Source organism: Salvelinus alpinus, chromosome 4 (genome assembly GCF_045679555.1).
Source record: "Salvelinus alpinus chromosome 4, SLU_Salpinus.1, whole genome shotgun sequence".
NCBI lineage: Eukaryota > Metazoa > Chordata > Actinopteri > Salmoniformes > Salmonidae > Salvelinus > Salvelinus alpinus.
The window spans coordinates 12,279,268-12,301,497 of record NC_092089.1 but is presented as its reverse complement, the minus strand read 5'-3'; the positions used below and the strand labels follow the sequence as shown (position 1 = coordinate 12,301,497).

At 41.5% G+C, this 22,230-nt stretch overlaps 1 protein-coding gene across 1 annotated transcript in view; it reads right to left on the bottom strand.

Moving 5' to 3' along the window:
* The window catches only part of LOC139572868 (CUB and sushi domain-containing protein 3-like), a 1,528,140-nt gene that overhangs the window by 152,079 nt on the left and 1,353,831 nt on the right, over positions 1 to 22,230 (bottom strand). Inside the window, exon 50 of the mRNA XM_071395690.1 lies at positions 14,710 to 14,898. Coding sequence (XP_071251791.1) covers positions 14,710 to 14,898 — 189 coding nt within the window. The remainder of the gene's footprint in view (positions 1 to 14,709; positions 14,899 to 22,230) is intronic.

Below are 22,230 nucleotides of genomic sequence, written 5' to 3'. Positions count from 1 at the left end.
GATGAAGGCGAGAACAGAAGAGGCTAGGAGAGGCTAGGAGAGAACAGATGAAGGAGAGAACAGAAGAGGCTAGGAGAGAACAGATGAAGGAGAGAACAGAAGAGGCTAGGAGAGAACAGAAGAGGGTAGGAGAGAACAGAAGAGGGGAGAACAGAACAGGGGAGGAGAGAACAGAACAGGGGAGGAGAGAACAGAAGAGGGGAGGAGAGAACAGAAGAGGAAAGAAGAGAACAGAAGAAGGAGAGAACAGAAGAGGGGAGGAGAGAACAGAAGAGGAGAGAACAGAAGGAGAGAACAGAAGAATGAGAGGAGAGAACAGAAGAAGGAGAGAACAGAAGAAGGAGAGAACAGAAGAGGGGAGGACAGAACAGAGAAAGAAGAGCAGAGAAAGGAAAAGTAAGAAGAGCAGAGAAAGGAAGAGAACAGAGAATATATAAGACGCATCTCTTCCTTCTTCTGTTTTCTCTGACACACTGAGGACAGTGAAGAGGAGACCTGTGATTGGTAAGCAGAGCAACAGAGCAACAGAGCAACAGAGCCATATCTGAGTTTGGGAGATTATCAGGACCAATTAGACCGGAGTCTGGGAACCAGAGTCTGGGAACCAGGCCATGACACAAGGCTTTGGACGGTAATACAAGTACCTTAATCACCCTGATTTTCAACTGGGAGCCAATGAGGAGAAAATCAAACAACTGATACACGTATATTCTAATACTATCACCTCACCTTTAAATAAAGGTATATTCTACTACTATCACCTCACCTTTAAATACAGGTATATTCTACTACTATCACCTCACCTTTAAATAAAGGTATATTCTACTACTATCACCTCACCTTTAAATACAGGTATATTCTACTACTATCACCTCACCTTTAAATACAGGTATATTCTACTACTATCACCTCACCTTTAAATACAGGTATATTCTACTACTATCACCTCACCTTTAAATACAGGTATATTCTACTACTATCACCTCACTTTTAAATAAAGGTATATTCTACTACTCTATCACCTCACTTTTAAATAAAGGTATATTCAACTACTATCACCTCACCTTTAAATACAGGTATATTCTACTACTATCACCTCACTTTTAAATACAGGTATATTCTACTACTATCACCTCACTTTTAAATACAGGTATATTCTACTACTATCACCTCACCTTTAAATACAGGTATATTCTACTACTATCACCTCACTTTTAAATAAAGGTATATTCTACTACTCTATCACCTCACCTTTAAATAAAGGTATATTCTACTACTCTATCACCTCACCTTTAAATACAGGTATATTCTACTACTATCACCTCACCTTTAAATACAGGTATATTCTACTACTATCACCTCACCTTTAAATACAGGTATATTCTACTACTATCACCTCACCTTTAAATACAGGTATATTCTACTACTCTATCACCTCACCTTTAAATAAAGGTATATTCTACTACTATCACCTCACCTTTAAATACAGGTATATTCTACTACTCTATCACCTCACCTTTAAATAAAGGTATATTCTACTACTATCACCTCACCTTTAAATACAGGTATATTCTACTACTATCACCTCACCTTTAAATAAAGGTATATTCTACTACTCTATCACCTCACCTTTAAATAAAGGTATATTCTACTACTCTATCACCTCACCTTTAAATAAAGGTATATTCTACTACTATCACCTCACCTTTAAATACAGGTATATTCTACTACTATCACCTCACCTTTAAATACAGGTATATTCTACTACTATCACCTCACCTTTAAATAAAGGTATATTCTACTACTCTATCACCTCACTTTTAAATACAGGTATATTCTACTACTATCACCTCACTTTTAAATACAGGTATATTCTACTACTATCACCTCACTTTTAAATACAGGTATATTCTACTACTATCACCTCACCTTTAAATACAGGTATATTCTACTACTATCACCTCACCTTTAAATAAAGGTATATTCTACTACTATCACCTCACCTTTAAATACAGGTATATTCTACTACTCTATCACCTCACCTTTAAATAAAGGTATATTCTACTACTATCACCTCACTTTTAAATACAGGTATATTCTACTACTATCACCTCACTTTTAAATACAAGTATATTCTACTACTATCACCTCACCTTTAAATACAGGTATATTCTACTACTCTATCACCTCACCTTTAAATAAAGGTATATTCTACTACTATCACCTCACCTTTAAATACAGGTATATTCTACTACTATCACCTCACCTTTAAATAAAGGTATATTCTACTACTATCACCTCACCTTTAAATAAAGGTATATTCTACTACTATCACCTCACCTTTAAATAAAGGTATATTCTACTACTATCACCTCACCTTTAAATAAAGGTATATTCTACTACTCTATCACCTCACCTTTAAATACAGGTATATTCTACTACTATCACCTCACTTTTAAATAAAGGTATATTCTACTACTCTATCACCTCACCTTTAAATACAGGTATATCACCTCACCTTTAAATAATGTTATTAGTTGTCATCCTAGTAATTTACATCTGTGACTGGTTGCACTTCCTTCTACAAAGCCTTCTTCATTCCTGAACTAGCTAGTTAATAGATGCTAGGTAATTACCAGCTGCTAGGTAGTTACTATGCAATTAATAGTTACTAGGTAATGAGTTACTAGTTAGTAAATACGTACTAGCTATTTACTAGTTACTAGGTAGTTAATAGTAATTACTAGTTAATCTGTAGATAATAGTTACTAGGTAATTACTAGCTACTAGGTAGTTCATATTTACTAGGTAATTGCTAGTTAAATGTAATTACTAGTTACTAGGTAGTTAATAGTGACTAGGTGATTACTAGCTACGAGGTAGTTCATAGTTACCAGATAATGACTAGTTGCTAGGCAACTACTAGGTAATAATTCTGTCGAGAATGACATAGAAATGAACTGGATAGACGGTTCATGAAGAGCTAATTAACAAGTACTTACGGGGTGTAATTTCCCACAGCTCTATCTTTCTTAAACACCTTGTCATTAGAGATAACGATTTAGAGAAAATAAATCATTTTTACTACTTACGTTGTCGTTCCCTTTTCACACGACAGATCACAGAGATATAATACCGTTCATGAATAATCCCATCGTTCCGGTAGCAATTATGATCAAGTAATGTACGTAGTGATGTCATAGTGGCTGTTCACATGGTTCCATTGACGTACACTACAACTGTTTCATAGCAGAGAGAATTCATGATTTAGGTTACACTACCATTACATTCACCTATAGATTAATTAATGGTTATGATTTAGGTTACACTACCATTACATTCACCTATAGATTAATTCACTATAATGATTTAGGTTACACTACCATTATATTCACCTATAGATTAATTCATGATTATGATTTAGGTTACACTACCATTACATTCACCTATAGATTAATTAATGACTATGATTTAGGTTACACTACCATTATATTCACCTATATATTAATTCATGGTTATGATTTAGGTTACACTACCATTATATTCACCTATAGATTAATTCACTGTTATGATTTAGGTTACACTACCATTACATTCACCTATAGATTAATTAATGATTATGATTTAGGTTACACTACCATTACATTCACCTATAGATTAATTAATGGTTATGATTTAGGTTACACTACCATTACATTCACCTATAGATTAATTAATGATTATGATTTAGGTTACACTACCATTACATTCACCTATACATTAATTCATGGTTATGATTTAGGTTACACTACCATTACATTCACCTATAGATTAATTAATGATTATGATTTAGGTTACACTACCATTACATTCACCTATAGATTAATTAATGGTTATGATTTAGGTTACACTACCATTACATTCACCTATAGATTAATTCATGGTTATGATTTAGGTTACACTACCATTACATTCACCTATAGATTAATTCACTGTTATGATTTAGGTTACACTACCATTATATTCACCTATATATTAATTCATGGTTATGATTTAGGTTACACTACCATTACATTCACCTATAGATTAATTAATGGTTATGATTTAGGTTACACTACCATTACATTCACCTATTCATTAATTAATGGTTATGATTTAGGTTACACTACCATTATAATCACCTATAGATTAATTAATGGTTATGATTTAGGTTACACTACCATTACATTCACCTATAGATTAATTAATGGTTATGATTTAGGTTACACTACCATTACATTCACCTATAGATTAATTAATGGTTATGATTTAGGTTACACTACCATTACATTCACCTATAGATTAATTAATGATTATGATTTAGGTTACACTACCATTACATTCACCTATAGATTAATTAATGATTATGATTTAGGTTACACTACCATTACATTCACCTATAGATTAATTAATGATTATGATTTAGGTTACACTACCATTACATTCACCTATAGATTAATTAATGGTTATGATTTAGGTTACACTACCATTACATTCACCTATAGATTAATTAATGGTTATGATTTAGGTTACACTACCATTACATTCACCTATAGATTAATTCATGGTTATGATTTAGGTTACACTACCATTACATTCACCTATAGATTAATTCATGGTTATGATTTAGGTTACACTACCATTACATTCACCTATAGATTAATTAATGGTTATGATTTAGGTTACACTACCATTACATTCACCTATAGATTAATTCACTGTTATGATTTAGGTTACACTACCATTACATTCACCTATAGATTAATTAATGATTATGATTTAGGTTACACTACCATTACATTCACCTATAGATTAATTAATGGTTATGATTTAGGTTACACTACCATTATATTCACCTATAGATTAATTAATGGTTATGATTTAGGTTACACTACCATTACATTCACCTATAGATTAATTCATGGTTATGATTTAGGTTACACTACCATTACATTCACCTATAGATTAATTAATGGTTATGATTTAGGTTACACTACCATTACATTCACCTATAGATTAATTCATGGTTATGATTTAGGTTACACTACCATTACATTCACCTATAGATTAATTAATGGTTATGATTTAGGTTACACTACCATTACATTCACCTATAGATTAATTCACTGTTATGATTTAGGTTACACTACCATTACATTCACCTATAGATTAATTAATGATTATGATTTAGGTTACACTACCATTACATTCACCTATAGATTAATTAATGGTTATGATTTAGGTTACACTACCATTACATTCACCTATAGATTAATTAATGGTTATGATTTAGGTTACACTACCATTACATTCACCTATAGATTAATTCATGGTTATGATTTAGGTTACACTACCATTACATTCACCTATAGATTAATTAATGGTTATGATTTAGGTTACACTACCATTATATTCACCTATAGATTAATTAATGCTTATGATTTAGGTTACACTACCATTACATTCACCTATAGATTAATTAATGGTTATGATTTAGGTTACACTACCCTTACATTCACCTATAGATTAATTAATGGTTATGATTTAGGTTACACTACCATTACATTCACCTATAGATTAATTAATGGTTATGATTTAGGTTACACTACCCTTACATTCACCTATAGATTAATTAATGGTTATGATTTAGGTTACACTACCATTACATTCACCTATAGATTAATTAATGGTTATGATTTAGGTTACACTACCATTACATTCACCTATAGATGTGACATAAAGTACAAGGTATTTTGTTCCTCCCACGTTCCACCTGATAACACAGTGTTGTTTAACCCCTAATAGCGTCTTCTCTATGATATCTACCATTACAACTGTTTTAGATGGCAATAACACGCACCGTCTAGCTTTTTGATTCTCTGTTTTAGGACACCTGGGAGTATCAGAAACAACATGGACCATCACCATTACATTCACCTATAAATGGGAAATCAGGTATAAGGTATTCTCTTGTACCTTCCTCTCACGTTTCATTATGTCCTCCCACAGAGTTGTTTAAAGAGTAGAGTAGAGTAAAGTAGAGTAGAATAGAGTAGAGTACATTTAGAATATAGTAGAATAGAGCAGAATATAGTAGAATAGAGCAGAGAAGAGTAGAGGAGAATAGAATATAGTAGAATATAGTAGATTGGAATAGAATATAGTAGAGTAAAATAGAGTAGAGAATAAAATAGTAGAGTAGAGTAGAATATAGTAGAGTAGAATATAGTAGAGTAGAATATAGTAGAGTAGGATATAGTAGACTAGAATAGAGTACAATAGAGTAGAAAATAATATAGTAGAGTAGAATAGAGTAGAGTAGAGTATAATAGAGTAGAGTAGAATAGAGTAGAATATAGTAGAGTAGAATAGAGTAGAGTATAATAGAGTAGAGTAGAATAGAGTAGAATATAGTAGAGTAGAATAGAGTAGAGTAGAATAGAGTAGAATAGAGTAGAGTAGAGTAGAATAGAGTAGAGTATAATAGAGTAGAGTAGAATAGAGTAGAATAGAGTAGACTATAATAGAGTATAATAGAGTAGAGTAGAATAGAGTAGAATAGAGTAGAGTAGAATAGAGTAGAAAATAATATAGTAGAGTAGAATAGAGTGTAGTAGAGTAGAATAGAGTAGAATATAGTAGAGTAGAATAGAGTAGAGTAGAATAGAGTAGAGTATAAGAGAGTAGAGTAGAATAGAGTAGAATATAGTAGAGTAGAGTAGAGTAGAATAGAGTAGAATAGAGTAGAATAGAGTAGACTAGAATAGAGTAGAGTATAATAGAGTAGAGTAGAATAGAATAGAGTAGAGTATAATAGAGTAGAATAGAGTAGAATATAGTAGAGTAGAATAGAGTAGAGTATAATAGAGTAGAGTAGAATATAGTAGAGTAGAATAGAGTAGAAAATAATATAGTAGAGTAGAGTAGAGTATAATAGAGTAGAGTAGAATAGAGTAGAGTATAGTAGAGTAGAATAGAGTATAATAGAGTAGAGTAGAGTAGAGTATAATAGAGTAGAGTAGAATAGAGTAGAATAGAGTAGAATATAGTAGAGTAGAATAGAGTAGAAAATAATATAGTAGAGTAGAGTAGAATAGAGTAGAGTAGAATAGAGTGTAGTAGAGTAGAATAGAGTAGAAATTAGTAGTGTAGAGTAGAGTAAATTAGAGTAGAGTAGAATAGAACTTCATTGATGCCAACTTGGTATATTGTTTGATCACCACAAGCATCAGCAATGATTACAGAGACAACGATCCTAAACACATTATAAAAACACACTACTTAAAGACACCTGCACCTAACACGGAACCCAAACCGGCTGCGCGCGCTCGCCATCGTGCGCTATCGTGCGCTATCGTGCATACATTTATTTTGCCCCGCCACACCAAAGGCGATCACGACACGCAGGTTAAAATATCAAAACAAACTCTGAACCAATGACATTAATTTGGGGACAGGTCGAAAAGCGTTAAACATGTATGGCAATTTAGCTAGTTAGCTTGCACTTGCTAGCTAACATTAATTTGTCCTATTTAGCTAGCTTGCTGTTACTAGCTAATTTGTCCTATTTAGCTAGCTTGCTGTTGCTAGCTAATTTGTCCTGGGATATAAACATTGAGTTGTTATTTTACCTGTAATGCACAAGGACCTCTACTCCGACAATTAATCCACACATAAAACGGCCAACCGAATCGTTTCTAGTCATCTCTCCTCCTCCCAGGCTTTTTCATCTTTTAACTTATATGCTGATCGCATCTAAACTTTCATTGTATTACCACGAAAACCGGCAACAAAGTTCGTCTTTCAATCACCCACGTGGGTATAACCAATGAGGAGATGGCACGTGGGTACCTGCTTCTATAAACCAATGAGGAGATGGCACGTGGGTACCTGCTTCTATAAACCAACGAGGAGATGGGAGAGGCAGGAGTTGCAGTGCGATCTGCGTCAGAAATAGGAACGACTTCTATTTTAGCCCTTGGCAGACGCTCGTTGGCGGGCGCGGGCAGTGTGGGTGCAATAATTGAATAATATGTATTTCTAAATTTATTTTGCGACGCTCGCGCACGCGAAGTGTCCGGGTCTGGTCAGCATGTTAGGAACAACAAGAGAAAGACAATCATCAACGACGTGTTCGTTAGTTACCACCTTAGGAACAACAAGAGAAAGACAATCATCGACGACGTGTTCGTTAGTTACCACCGTAGGAACAACAAGAGAAAGACAATCATCGACGACGTGTTCGTTAGTTACCACCGTAGGAACAACAAGAGAAAGACAATCATCAACGATGTGTTCGTTAGTTACCACCTTAGGAACAACAAGAGAAAGACAATCATCAACGACGTGTTCGTTAGTTACCACCGTAGGAACAACAAGAGAAAGACAATCATCAACGACGTGTTCGTTAGTTACCACCTTAGGAACAACAAGAGAAAGACAATCATCGACGACGTGTTCGTTAGTTACCACCTTAGGAACAACAAGAGAAAGACAATCATCAACGACGTGTTCGTTAGTTACCACCTTAGGAACAACAAGAGAAAGACAATCATCGACGACGTGTTCGTTAGTTACCACCTTAGGAACAACAAGAGAAAGACAATCATCGACGACGTGTTCGTTAGTTACCACCTTAGGAACAACAAGAGAAAGACAATCATCAACGATGTGTTCGTTAGTTACCACCTTAGGAACAACAAGAGAAAGACAATCATCGACGACGTGTTCGTTAGTTACCACCTTAGGAACAACAAGAGAAAGACAATCATCGACGACGTGTTCGTTAGTTACCACCTTAGGAACAACAAGAGAAAGACAATCATCGACGACGTGTTCGTTAGTTACCACCGTAGGAACAACAAGAGAAAGACAATCATCAACGACGTGTTCGTTAGTTACCACCTTAGGAACAACAAGAGAAAGACAATCATCGACGACGTGTTCGTTAGTTACCACCTTAGGAACAACAAGAGAAAGACAATCATCGACGACGTGTTCGTTAGTTACCACCTTAGGAACAACAAGAGAAAGACAATCATCGACGACGTGTTCGTTAGTTACCACCTTAGGAACAACAAGAGAAAGACAATCATCGACGACGTGTTCGTTAGTTACCACCTTAGGAACAACAAGAGAAAGACAATCATCAACGACGTGTTCGTTAGTTACCACCTTAGGAACAACAAGAGAAAGACAATCATCGACGATGTGTCCGTTAGTTACCACCTTAGGAACAACAAGAGAAAGACAATCATCGACGACGTGTTCGTTAGTTACCACCGTAGGAACAACAAGAGAAAGACAATCATCGACGACGTGTTCGTTAGTTACCACCGTAGGAACAACAAGAGAAAGACAATCATCGACGACGTGTTCGTTAGTTACCACCTTAGGAACAACAAGAGAAAGACAATCATCGACGACGTGTTCGTTAGTTACCACCTTAGGAACAACAAGAGAAAGACAATCATCGACGACGTGTTCGTTAGTTACCACCTTAGGAACAACAAGAGAAAGACAATCATCGACGACGTGTTCGTTAGTTACCACCTTAGGAACAACAAGAGAAAGACAATCATCGACGACGTGTTCGTTAGTTACCACCTTAGGAACAACAAGAGAAAGACAATCATCGACGACGTGTTCGTTAGTTACCACCTTAGGAACAACAAGAGAAAGACAATCATCGACGACGTGTTCGTTAGTTACCACCTTAGGAACAACAAGAGAAAGACAATCATCAACGACGTGTTCGTTAGTTACCACCTTAGGAACAACAAGAGAAAGACAATCATCGACGACGTGTTCGTTAGTTACCACCTTAGGAACAACAAGAGAAAGACAATCATCGACGACGTGTTCGTTAGTTACCACCTTAGGAACAACAAGAGAAAGACAATCATCAACGATGTGTTCGTTAGTTACCACCTTAGGAACAACAAGAGAAAGACAATCATCGACGACGTGTTCGTTAGTTACCACCTTAGGAACAACAAGAGAAAGACAATCATCGACGACGTGTTCGTTAGTTACCACCTTAGGAACAACAAGAGAAAGACAATCATCGACGACGTGTTCGTTAGTTACCACCGTAGGAACAACAAGAGAAAGACAATCATCAACGACGTGTTCGTTAGTTACCACCTTAGGAACAACAAGAGAAAGACAATCATCGACGACGTGTTCGTTAGTTACCACCTTAGGAACAACAAGAGAAAGACAATCATCGACGACGTGTTCGTTAGTTACCACCTTAGGAACAACAAGAGAAAGACAATCATCGACGACGTGTTCGTTAGTTACCACCTTAGGAACAACAAGAGAAAGACAATCATCGACGACGTGTTCGTTAGTTACCACCGTAGGAACAACAAGAGAAAGACAATCATCAACGACGTGTTCGTTAGTTACCACCGTAGGAACAACAAGAGAAAGACAATCATCAACGACGTGTTCGTTAGTTACCACCGTAGGAACAACAAGAGAAAGACAATCATCAACGATGTGTTCGTTAGTTACCACCTTAGGAACAACAAGAGAAAGACAATCATCGACGACGTGTTCGTTAGTTACCACCGTAGGAACAACAAGAGAAAGACAATCATCAACGACGTGTTCGTTAGTTACCACCTTAGGAACAACAAGAGAAAGACAATCATCAACGACGTGTTCGTTAGTTACCACCTTAGGAACAACAAGAGAAAGACAATCATCGACGATGTGTTCGTTAGTTACCACCTTAGGAACAACAAGAGAAAGACAATCATCGACGACGTGTTCGTTAGTTACCACCTTAGGAACAACAAGAGAAAGACAATCATCGACGACGTGTTCGTTAGTTACCACCTTAGGAACAACAAGAGAAAGACAATCATCGACGACGTGTTCGTTAGTTACCACCGTAGGAACAACAAGAGAAAGACAATCATCGACGACGTGTCCGTTAGTTACCACCGTAGGAACAACAAGAGAAAGACAATCATCGACGACGTGTTCGTTAGTTACCACCGTAGGAACAACAAGAGAAAGACAATCATCGACGATGTGTTCGTTAGTTACCACCTTAGGAACAACAAGAGAAAGACAATCATCGACGACGTGTTCGTTAGTTACCACCGTAGGAACAACAAGAGAAAGACAATCATCAACGACGTGTTCGTTAGTTACCACCTTAGGAACAACAAGAGAAAGACAATCATCAACGACGTGTTCGTTAGTTACCACCTTAGGAACAACAAGAGAAAGACAATCATCGACGATGTGTTCGTTAGTTACCACCTTAGGAACAACAAGAGAAAGACAATCATCGACGACGTGTTCGTTAGTTACCACCTTAGGAACAACAAGAGAAAGACAATCATCGACGACGTGTTCGTTAGTTACCACCTTAGGAACAACAAGAGAAAGACAATCATCGACGACGTGTTCGTTAGTTACCACCTTAGGAACAACAAGAGAAAGACAATCATCGACGACGTGTTCGTTAGTTACCACCTTAGGAACAACAAGAGAAAGACAATCATCGACGACGTGTTCGTTAGTTACCACCTTAGGAACAACAAGAGAAAGACAATCATCGACGACGTGTTCGTTAGTTACCACCTTAGGAACAACAAGAGAAAGACAATCATCAACGACGTGTTCGTTAGTTACCACCTTAGGAACAACAAGAGAAAGACAATCATCGACGACGTGTTCGTTAGTTACCACCTTAGGAACAACAAGAGAAAGACAATCATCGACGACGTGTTCGTTAGTTACCACCGTAGGAACAACAAGAGAAAGACAATCATCAACGACGTGTTCGTTAGTTACCACCTTAGGAACAACAAGAGAAAGACAATCATCAACGACGTGTTCGTTAGTTACCACCTTAGGAACAACAAGAGAAAGACAATCATCGACGATGTGTTCGTTAGTTACCACCTTAGGAACAACAAGAGAAAGACAATCATCGACGACGTGTTCGTTAGTTACCACCGTAGGAACAACAAGAGAAAGACAATCATCGACGACGTGTTCGTTAGTTACCACCTTAGGAACAACAAGAGAAAGACAATCATCAACGACGTGTTCGTTAGTTACCACCGTAGGAACAACAAGAGAAAGACAATCATCGACGACGTGTTCGTTAGTTACCACCGTAGGAACAACAAGAGAAAGACAATCATCAACGATGTGTTCGTTAGTTACCACCTTAGGAACAACAAGAGAAAGACAATCATCGACGATGTGTTCGTTTCTAGTTACCACCGTAGGAACTCATTTGGTTGTGGGTGACTAGATTAGTATTTTGTATTGTCAATTATTTCACAGGTTGCGCTACATGATCTTTGCAGTAGTAACATATAATCACAGCTTCAGCATAATGGACCTGTCTGTGCCAGTTGAACAGACAGTGTTTTAACATCGCAGCGCTTCAGAACAGAGCAGAACAGAAGGACATGACACCTTTCTACAATGTGTGGTTCCCAGGGTAACAAAGAACCCAATTAGGTGAACGGAACACAACACCGTTACGGAACCGACACAGAAAAAGGGTCCGTGCCGAGTGGCACCCTATTCCCTATTTAGTGCACTACTTTTGACCAGGGCCCATAGGAAGTAGTGCACTATCTAGGGAATAAGGGTGCCATTTGGGAGGCACACACTGACACAGACAGCAGGGTAATCAGAAAGGAAGTTAGCTAGCCAGAGTCAGGTGGAAGGTGGTGGAATTGACAGAACAAAAGACGATTGATTACTGTTCTGTTTCTACTTGGCAGAACATCCTCCTCAATCAGAGGTTCAGCTACTGACATGGGGCTGAAGAGAGACTAACTACTCTCTGTGATGGGGGCTGAAGAGAGACTAACTACTCTCTGTGATGGGGGCTGAAGAGAGACTAACTACTCTCTGTGATGGGGGCTGAAGAGAGACTAACTACTCTCTGTGATGGGGGCTGAAGAGAGACTAACTACTCTCTGTGATGGGGGCTGAAGAGAGACTAACTACTCTCTGTGATGGGGGCTGAAGAGAGACTAACTACTCTCTGTGATGGGGGCTGAAGAGAGACCAGCTACTCTCTGTGATAGGTAGCCGAAGAGAGACTAACTACTCTCTGTGATGGGGGCTGAAGAGAGACTAACTACTCTCTGTGATGGGGGCTGAAGAGAGACCAGCTACTCTCTGTGATGGGGGCTGAAGAGAGACTAACTACTCTATGTGATGGGGGCTGAAGAGAGACTAACTACTCTCTGTGATGGGGGCTGAAGAGAGACTAACTACTCTCTGTGATGGGGGCTGAAGAGAGACTAACTACTCTCTGTGATGGGGGCTGAAGAGAGACTAACTACTCTCTGTGATGGGGGCTGAAGAGAGACCAGCTACTCTCTGTGATAGGAGCTGAAGAGAGACTAACTACTCTCTGTGATGGGGGCTGAAGAGAGACTAACTACTCTCTGTGATGGGGGCTGAAGAGAGACCAGCTACTCTCTGTGATGGGGGCTGAAGAGAGACCAGCTACTCTCTGTGATGGGGGCTGAAGAGAGACTAACTACTCTCTGTGATGGGGGCTGAAGAGAGACTAACTACTCTCTGTGATGGGGGCTGAAGAGAGACTAACTACTCTCTGTGATGGGGGCTGAAGAGAGACTAGCTACTCTCTGTGATGGGGGCTGAAGAGAGACTAACTACTCTCTGTGATGGGGGCTGAAGAGAGACTAACTACTCTCTGTGATGGGGGCTGAAGAGAGACTAACTACTCTCTGTGATGGGGGCTGAAGAGAGACTAACTACTCTCTGTGATGGGGGCTGAAGAGAGACTAACTACTCTCTGTGATGGGGGCTGAAGAGAGACTAACTACTCTCTGTGATGGGGGCTGAAGAGAGACTAACTACTCTCTGTGATGGGGGCTGAAGAGAGACTAACTACTCTCTGTGATGGGGGCTGAAGAGAGACTAACTACTCTCTGTGATGGGGGCTGAAGAGAGACTAACTACTCTCTGTGATGGGGGCTGAAGAGAGACTAACTACTCTCTGTGATGGGGGCTGAAGAGAGACTAGCTACTCTCTGTAATGGGGGCTGAAGAGAGACTAACTACTCTCTGTGATAGGGGCTGAAGAGAGACTAACTACTCTCTGTGATGGGGGCTGAAGAGAGACTGTCGCACACGACTAACTACTCTCTGTGATGGTGGCTGAAGAGAGACTAACTACTCTCTGTGATGGGAGCTGAAGAGAGACTGTCATACACGACTAACTACTCTCTGTGATGAAGAGGGTGCTGGGGAATGAGGGTGAGACATAGGGCCTGTCTGCCTGGTGGAAGAGAGAGACTTGACCAGGACCAACAGGACTCTACCCACAGGACTCTACCCACAGGACTCTACCCACAGGACTCTACCCACAGGACTCTAAACACAGGACTCTAAACACAGGACTCTACCCACAGGACTCTACCCACAGGACTCTACCCACAGGACTCTACCCACAGGACTCTACCCACAGGGCTCTGGTCAAAACACAGCCTAGACAAAGAAAGAAAGAAATGTCTGCCAGCAAGCCACCCAGCCAGCCAGCCAGCCAGCCAGCCAGCCAGCCAGCCTCCCAGCCAGCCTCCCAGCCACCCACCCAGCCAGCCAGCCAGCCAGCCAGCCAGCCAGCCAGCCAGCCAGCCAGCCAGTAGACACAGTGCTCAGAGCTCTTACCTTGACATGCAGGTACCGTCGAGTCCCAGGTATAATAACCATACGCCGTCTTCTTACAGACAGCCGTGGCCTTTCCAATGAGCCGGTAGCCCCGGTCACAGCCCCAACGCACCACACTGTTGAGGTGCCCTCCTGTCTGGCTCACTACAAAACCCTGCTGGGGGGAGTCTGGAGTACTGCAGTACATCGCTGAGGAGAGGGAGAGGAGAGGAGAGGAGAGGAGAGGAGAGGAGAGGAGAGGAGAGGAGAGGAGAGGAGAGGAGAGGAGAGGAGAGGAGAGGAGAGGAGAGGGGGAGAAGAGAATAGATGGAGAGGGGGCGTACAGCAATTACAAAATGTTGCTTGATGTTGATGTTAAATTGTTATTCACAGAAAAGTATTAAAAATACATTATATTTATGAGATAATGAGAGAGATGGCCTATGGAGAGTCACGTCTCTACAACATGGTGGATGTTACTGCTGTAGACTGAGAAGGAGAGTCACGTCTCTACAACATGGTGGATGTTACTGCTGTAGACTGAGAAGGAGAGTCACGTCTCTACAACATGGTGGATGTTACTGCTGTAGACTGAGAAGGAGAGTCACGTCTCTACAACATGGTGGATGTTACTGCTGTAGACTGAGAAGGAGAGTCACGTCTCTACAACATGGTGGATGTTACTGCTGTAGACTGAGAAGGAGAGTCACGACTCTACAACATGGTGGATGTTACTGCTGTAGACTGAGAAGGAGAGTCACGTCTCTACAACATGGTGGATGTTACTGCTGTAGACTGAGAAGGAGAGTCACGTCTCTACAACATGGTGGATGTTACTACTGTAGACTGAGAAGGAGAGTCACGTCTCTACAACATGGTGGATGTTACTGCTGTAGACTGAGAAGGAGAGTCACGTCTCTACAACATGGTGGATGTTACTGCTGTAGACTGAGAAGGAGAGTCACGTCTCTACAACATGGTGGATGTTACTGCTGTAGACTGAGAAGGAGAGTCACGTCTCTACAACATGGTGGACGTTACTACTGTAGACTGAGAAGGAGAGTCACGTCTCTACAACATGGTGGATGTTACTGCTGTAGACTGAGAAGGAGAGTCACGTCTCTACAACATGGTGGATGTTACTGCTATAGACTGAGAAGGAGAGTCACGTCTCTACAACATGGTGGATGTTACTGCTGTAGACTGAGAAGGAGAGTCACGTCTCTACAACATGGTGGATGTTACTGCTGTAGACTGGGAAGGAGAGTCACGTCTCTACAACATGGTGGATGTTACTGCTGTAGACTGAGAAGGAGAGTCACGACTCTACAACATGGTGGATGTTACTGCTGTAGACTGAGAAGGAGAGTCACGTCTCTACAACATGGTGGATGTTACTGCTGTAGACTGGGAAGGAGAGTCACGTCTCTACAACATGGTGGATGTTACTGCTGTAGACTGAGAAGGAGAGTCACGTCTCTACAACATGGTGGATGTTACTGCTGTAGACTGAGAAGGAGAGTCACGTCTCTACAACATGGTGGATGTTACTGCTATAGACTGAGAAGGAGAGTCACGTCTCTACAACATGGTGGATGTTACTGCTGTAGACTGAGAAGGAGAGTCACGTCTCTACAACATGGTGGATGTTACTGCTATAGACTGAGAAGGAGAGTCACGTCTCTACAACATGGTGGATGTTACTGCTGTAGACTGAGAAGGAGAGTCACGTCTCTACAACATGGTGGATGTTACTGCTATAGACTGAGAAGGAGAGTCACGTCTCTACAACATGGTGGATGTTACTGCTGTAGACTGAGAAGGAGAGTCACGACTCTACAACATGGTGGATGTTACTACTGTAGACTGAGAAGGAGAGTCACGTCTCTACAACATGGTGGATGTTACTGCTGTAGACTGAGAAGGAGAGTCACGTCTCTACAACATGGTGGATGTTACTGCTATAGACTGAGAAGGAGAGTCACGTCTCTACAACATGGTGGATGTTACTGCTGTAGACTGAGAAGGAGAGTCACGTCTCTACAACATGGTGGATGTTACTGCTGTAGACTGAGAAGGAGAGTCACGTCTCTACAACATGGTGGATGTTACTGCTGTAGACTGAGAAGGAGAGTCACGTCTCTACAACATGGTGGATGTTACTGCTGTAGACTGAGAAGGAGAGTCACGTCTCTACAACATGGTGGATGTTACTGCTGTAGACTGAGAAGGAGAGTCACGTCTCTACAACATGGTGGATGTTACTGCTGTAGACTGAGAAGGAGAGTCACGTCTCTACAACATGGTGGATGTTACTGCTGTAGACTGAGAAGGAGAGTCACGTCTCTACAACATGGTGGATGTTACTGCTGTAGACTGAGAAGGAGAGTCACGTCTCTACAACATGGTGGATGTTACTGCTGTAGACTGAGAAGGAGAGTCACGACTCTACAACATGGTGGATGTTACTGCTGTAGACTGAGAAGGAGAGTCACGACTCTACAACATGGTGGATGTTACTGCTGTAGACTGAGAAGGAGAGTCACGTCTCTACAACATGGTGGATGTTACTGCTGTAGACTGAGAAGGAGAGTCACGTCTCTACAACATGGTGGATGTTACTGCTGTAGACGGAGAAGGAGAGTCACGACTCTACGACATGGTGGATGTTACTGCTGTAGACTGAGAAGGAGAGTCACGTCTCTACAACATGGTGGATGTTACTGCTATAGACTGAGAAGGAGAGTCACGACTCTACAACATGGTGGATGTTACTGCTGTAGACTGAGAAGGAGAGTCACGTCTCTACAACATGGTGGATGTTACTGCTGTAGACTGAGAAGGAGAGTCACGTCTCTACAACATGGTGGATGTTACTGCTATAGACTGAGAAGGAGAGTCACGTCTCTACAACATGGTGGATGTTACTGCTGTAGACTGAGAAGGAGAGTCACGTCTCTACAACATGGTGGATGTTACTGCTATAGACTGAGAAGGAGAGTCACGTCTCTACAACATGGTGGATGTTACTGCTGTAGACTGAGAAGGAGAGTCACGTCTCTACAACATGGTGGATGTTACTGCTGTAGACTGAGAAGGAGAGTCACGTCTCTACAACATGGTGGATGTTACTACTGTAGACTGAGAAGGAGAGTCACGTCTCTACAACATGGTGGATGTTACTACTGTAGACTGAGAAGGAGAGTCACGTCTCTACAACATGGTAGATGTTACTGCTGTAGACTGAGAAGGAGAGTCACGTCTCTACAACATGGTGGATGTTACTGCTGTAGACTGAGAAGGAGAGTCACGTCTCTACAACATGGTGGATGTTACTGCTGTAGACTGAGAAGGAGAGTCACGTCTCTACAACATGGTGGATGTTACTGCTGTAGACTGAGAAGGAGAGTCACGTCTCTACAACATGGTGGATGTTACTGCTGTAGACTGAGAAGGAGAGTCACGTCTCTACAACATGGTGGATGTTACTGCTGTAGACTGAGAAGGTGAGTCACGTCTCTACAACATGGTGGATGTTACTACTGTAGACTGAGAAGGAGAGTCACGTCTCTACAACATGGTGGATGTTACTACTGTAGACTGGGAAGGAGAGTCACGTCTCTACAACATGGTGGATGTTACTGCTGTAGACTGAGAAGGAGAGTCACGTCTCTACAACATGGTGGATGTTACTACTGTAGACTGAGAAGGAGAGTCACGTCTCTACAACATGGTGGATGTTACTGCTGTAGACTGAGAAGGAGAGTCACGTCTCTACAACATGGTGGATGTTACTGCTGTAGACTGAGAAGGAGAGTCACGTCTCTACAACATGGTGGATGTTACTACTGTAGACTGAGAAGGAGAGCCACGTCTCTACAACATGGTGGATGTTACTGCTGTAGACTGAGAAGGAGAGTCACGTCTCTACAACATGGTGGATGTTACTGCTGTAGACTGAGAAGGAGAGTCACGTCTCTACAACATGGTGGATGTTACTGCTGTAGACTGAGAAGGAGAGTCACGTCTCTACAACATGGTGGATGTTACTACTGTAGACTGAGAAGGAGAGTCACGTCTCTACAACATGGTGGATGTTACTGCTGTAGACTGAGAAGGAGAGTCACGTCTCTACAACATGGTGGATGTTACTACTGTAGACTGAGAAGGAGAGTCACGTCTCTACAACATGGTGGATGTTACTGCTGTAGACTGAGAAGGAGAGTCACGTCTCTACAACATGGTGGATGTTACTGCTGTAGACTGAGAAGGAGAGTCACGTCTCTACAACATGGTGGATGTTACTGCTGTAGACTGAGAAGGAGAGTCACGTCTCTACAACATGGTGGATGTTACTGCTGTAGACTGAGAAGGAGAGTCACGTCTCTACAACATGGTGGATGTTACTGCTGTAGACTGAGAAGGAGAGTCACGTCTCTACAACATGGTGGATGTTACTGCTGTAGACTGAGAAGGAGAGTCACGTCTCTACAACATGGTGGATGTTACTGCTGTAGACTGAGAAGGAGAGTCACGTCTCTACAACATGGTGGATGTTACTGCTGTAGACTGAGAAGGAGAGTCACGTCTCTACAACATGGTGGATGTTACTGCTGTAGACTGAGAAGGAGAGTCACGTCTCTACAACATGGTGGATGTTACTGCTGTAGACTGAGAAGGAGAGTCACGTCTCTACAACATGGTGGATGTTACTGCTGTAGACTGAGAAGGAGAGTCACGTCTCTACAACATGGTGGATGTTACTGCTGTAGACTGAGAAGGAGAGTCACGTCTCTACAACATGGTGGATGTTACTGCTGTAGACTGAGAAGGAGAGTCACGTCTCTACAACATGGTGGATGTTACTGCTGTAGACTGAGAAGGAGAGTCACGTCTCTACAACATGGTGGATGTTACTGCTGTAGACTGAGAAGGAGAGTCACGTCTCTACAACATGGTGGATGTTACTGCTGTAGACTGAGAAGGAGAGTCACGTCTCTACAACATGGTGGATGTTACTGCTGTAGACTGAGAAGGAGAGTCACGTCTCTACAACATGGTGGATGTTACTGCTATAGACTGAGAAGGAGAGTCACGTCTCTACAACATGGTGGATGTTACTGCTGTAGACTGAGAAGGAGAGTCACGTCTCTACAACATGGTGGATGTTACTGCTGTAGACTGAGAAGGAGAGTCACGTCTCTACAACATGGTGGATGTTACTGCTGTAGACTGAGAAGGAGAGTCACGTCTCTACAACATGGTGGATGTTACTGCTGTAGACTGAGAAGGAGAGTCACGTCTCTACAACATGGTGGATGTTACTGCTGTAGACTGAGAAGGAGAGTCACGTCTCTACAACATGGTGGATGTTACTGCTATAGACTGAGAAGGAGAGTCACGTCTCTACAACATGGTGGATGTTACTACTGTAGACTGAGAAGGAGAGTCACGTCTCTACAACATGGTGGATGTTACTGCTGTAGACTGAGAAGGAGAGTCACGTCTCTACAACATGGTGGATGTTACTGCTGTAGACTGAGAAGGAGAGTCACGTCTCTACAACATGGTGGATGTTACTACTGTAGACTGAGAAGGAGAGTCACGTCTCTACAACATGGTGGATGTTACTGCTGTAGACTGAGAAGGAGAGTCACGTCTCTACAACATGGTGGATGTTACTGCTGTAGACTGAGAAGGAGAGTCACGTCTCTACAACATGGTGGATGTTACTACTGTAGACTGAGAAGGTGAGTCACGACTCTACAACATGGTGGATGTTACTACTGTAGACTGAGAAGGAGAGTCACGTCTCTACAACATGGTGGATGTTACTGCTATAGACTGAGAAGGAGAGTCACGTCTCTACAACATGGTGGATGTTACTGCTATAGACTGAGAAGGTGAGTCACGTCTCTACAACATGGTGGATGTTACTGCTGTAGACTGAGAAGGAGAGTCACGTCTCTACAACATGGTGGATGTTACTGCTGTAGACTGAGAAGGAGAGTCACGTCTCTACAACATGGTGGATGTTACTGCTGTAGACTGAGAAGGAGAGTCACGTCTCTACAACATGGTGGATGTTACTGCTGTAGACTGAGAAGGAGAGTCACGTCTCTACAACATGGTGGATGTTACTGCTGTAGACTGGGAAGGAGAGTCACGTCTCTACAACATGGTGGATGTTACTGCTGTAGACTGAGAAGGAGAGTCACGTCTCTACAACATGGTGGATGTTACTGCTGTAGACTGAGAAGGAGAGTCACGTCTCTACAACATGGTGGATGTTACTGCTGTAGACTGAGAAGGAGAGTCACGTCTCTACAACATGGTGGATGTTACTACTGTAGACTGAGAAGGAGAGTCACGTCTCTACAACATGGTGGATGTTACTACTGTAGACTGAGAAGGAGAGTCACGTCTCTACAACATGGTGGATGTTACTGCTGTAGACTGAGAAGGAGAGTCACGTCTCTACAACATGGTGGATGTTACTGCTGTAGACTGAGAAGGAGAGTCACGTCTCTACAACATGGTGGATGTTACTACTGTAGACTGAGAAGGAGAGTCACGTCTCTACAACATGGTGGATGTTACTACTGTAGACTGAGAAGGAGAGTCACGTCTCTACAACATGGTGGACGTTACTGCTGTAGACTGAGAAGGAGAGTCACGTCTCTACAACATGGTGGATGTTACTACTGTAGACTGAGAAGGAGAGTCACGTCTCTACAACATGGTGGATGTTACTGCTGTAGACTGAGAAGGAGAGTCACGTCTCTACAACATGGTGGATGTTACTGCTGTAGACTGAGAAGGAGAGTCACGTCTCTACAACATGGTGGATGTTACTGCTGTAGACTGAGAAGGAGAGTCACGTCTCTACAACATGGTGGATGTTACTGCTGTAGACTGAGAAGGAGAGTCACGTCTCTACAACATGGTGGATGTTACTGCTGTAGACTGAGAAGGAGAGTCACGTCTCTACAACATGGTGGATGTTACTGCTGTAGACTGAGAAGGAGAGTCACGTCTCTACAACATGGTGGATGTTACTGCTGTAGACTGAGAAGGAGAGTCACGTCTCTACAACATGGTGGATGTTACTGCTGTAGACTGAGAAGGAGAGTCACGTCTCTACAACATGGTGGATGTTACTGCTGTAGACTGAGAAGGAGAGTCACGTCTCTACAACATGGTGGATGTTACTGCTGTAGACTGAGAAGGAGAGTCACGTCTCTACAACATGGTGGATGTTACTGCTGTAGACTGAGAAGGAGAGTCACGTCTCTACAACATGGTGGATGTTACTGCTGTAGACTGAGAAGGAGAGTCACGGCTCTACAACATGGTGGATGTTACTGCTGTAGACTGAGAAGGAGAGTCACGTCTCTACAACATGGTGGATGTTACTGCTGTAGACTGAGAAGGAGAGTCACGTCTCTACAACATGGTGGATGTCACTGCTGTAGACTGGGAAGGAGAGTCACGTCTCTACAACATGGTGGATGTTACTGCTGTAGACTGAGAAGGAGAGTC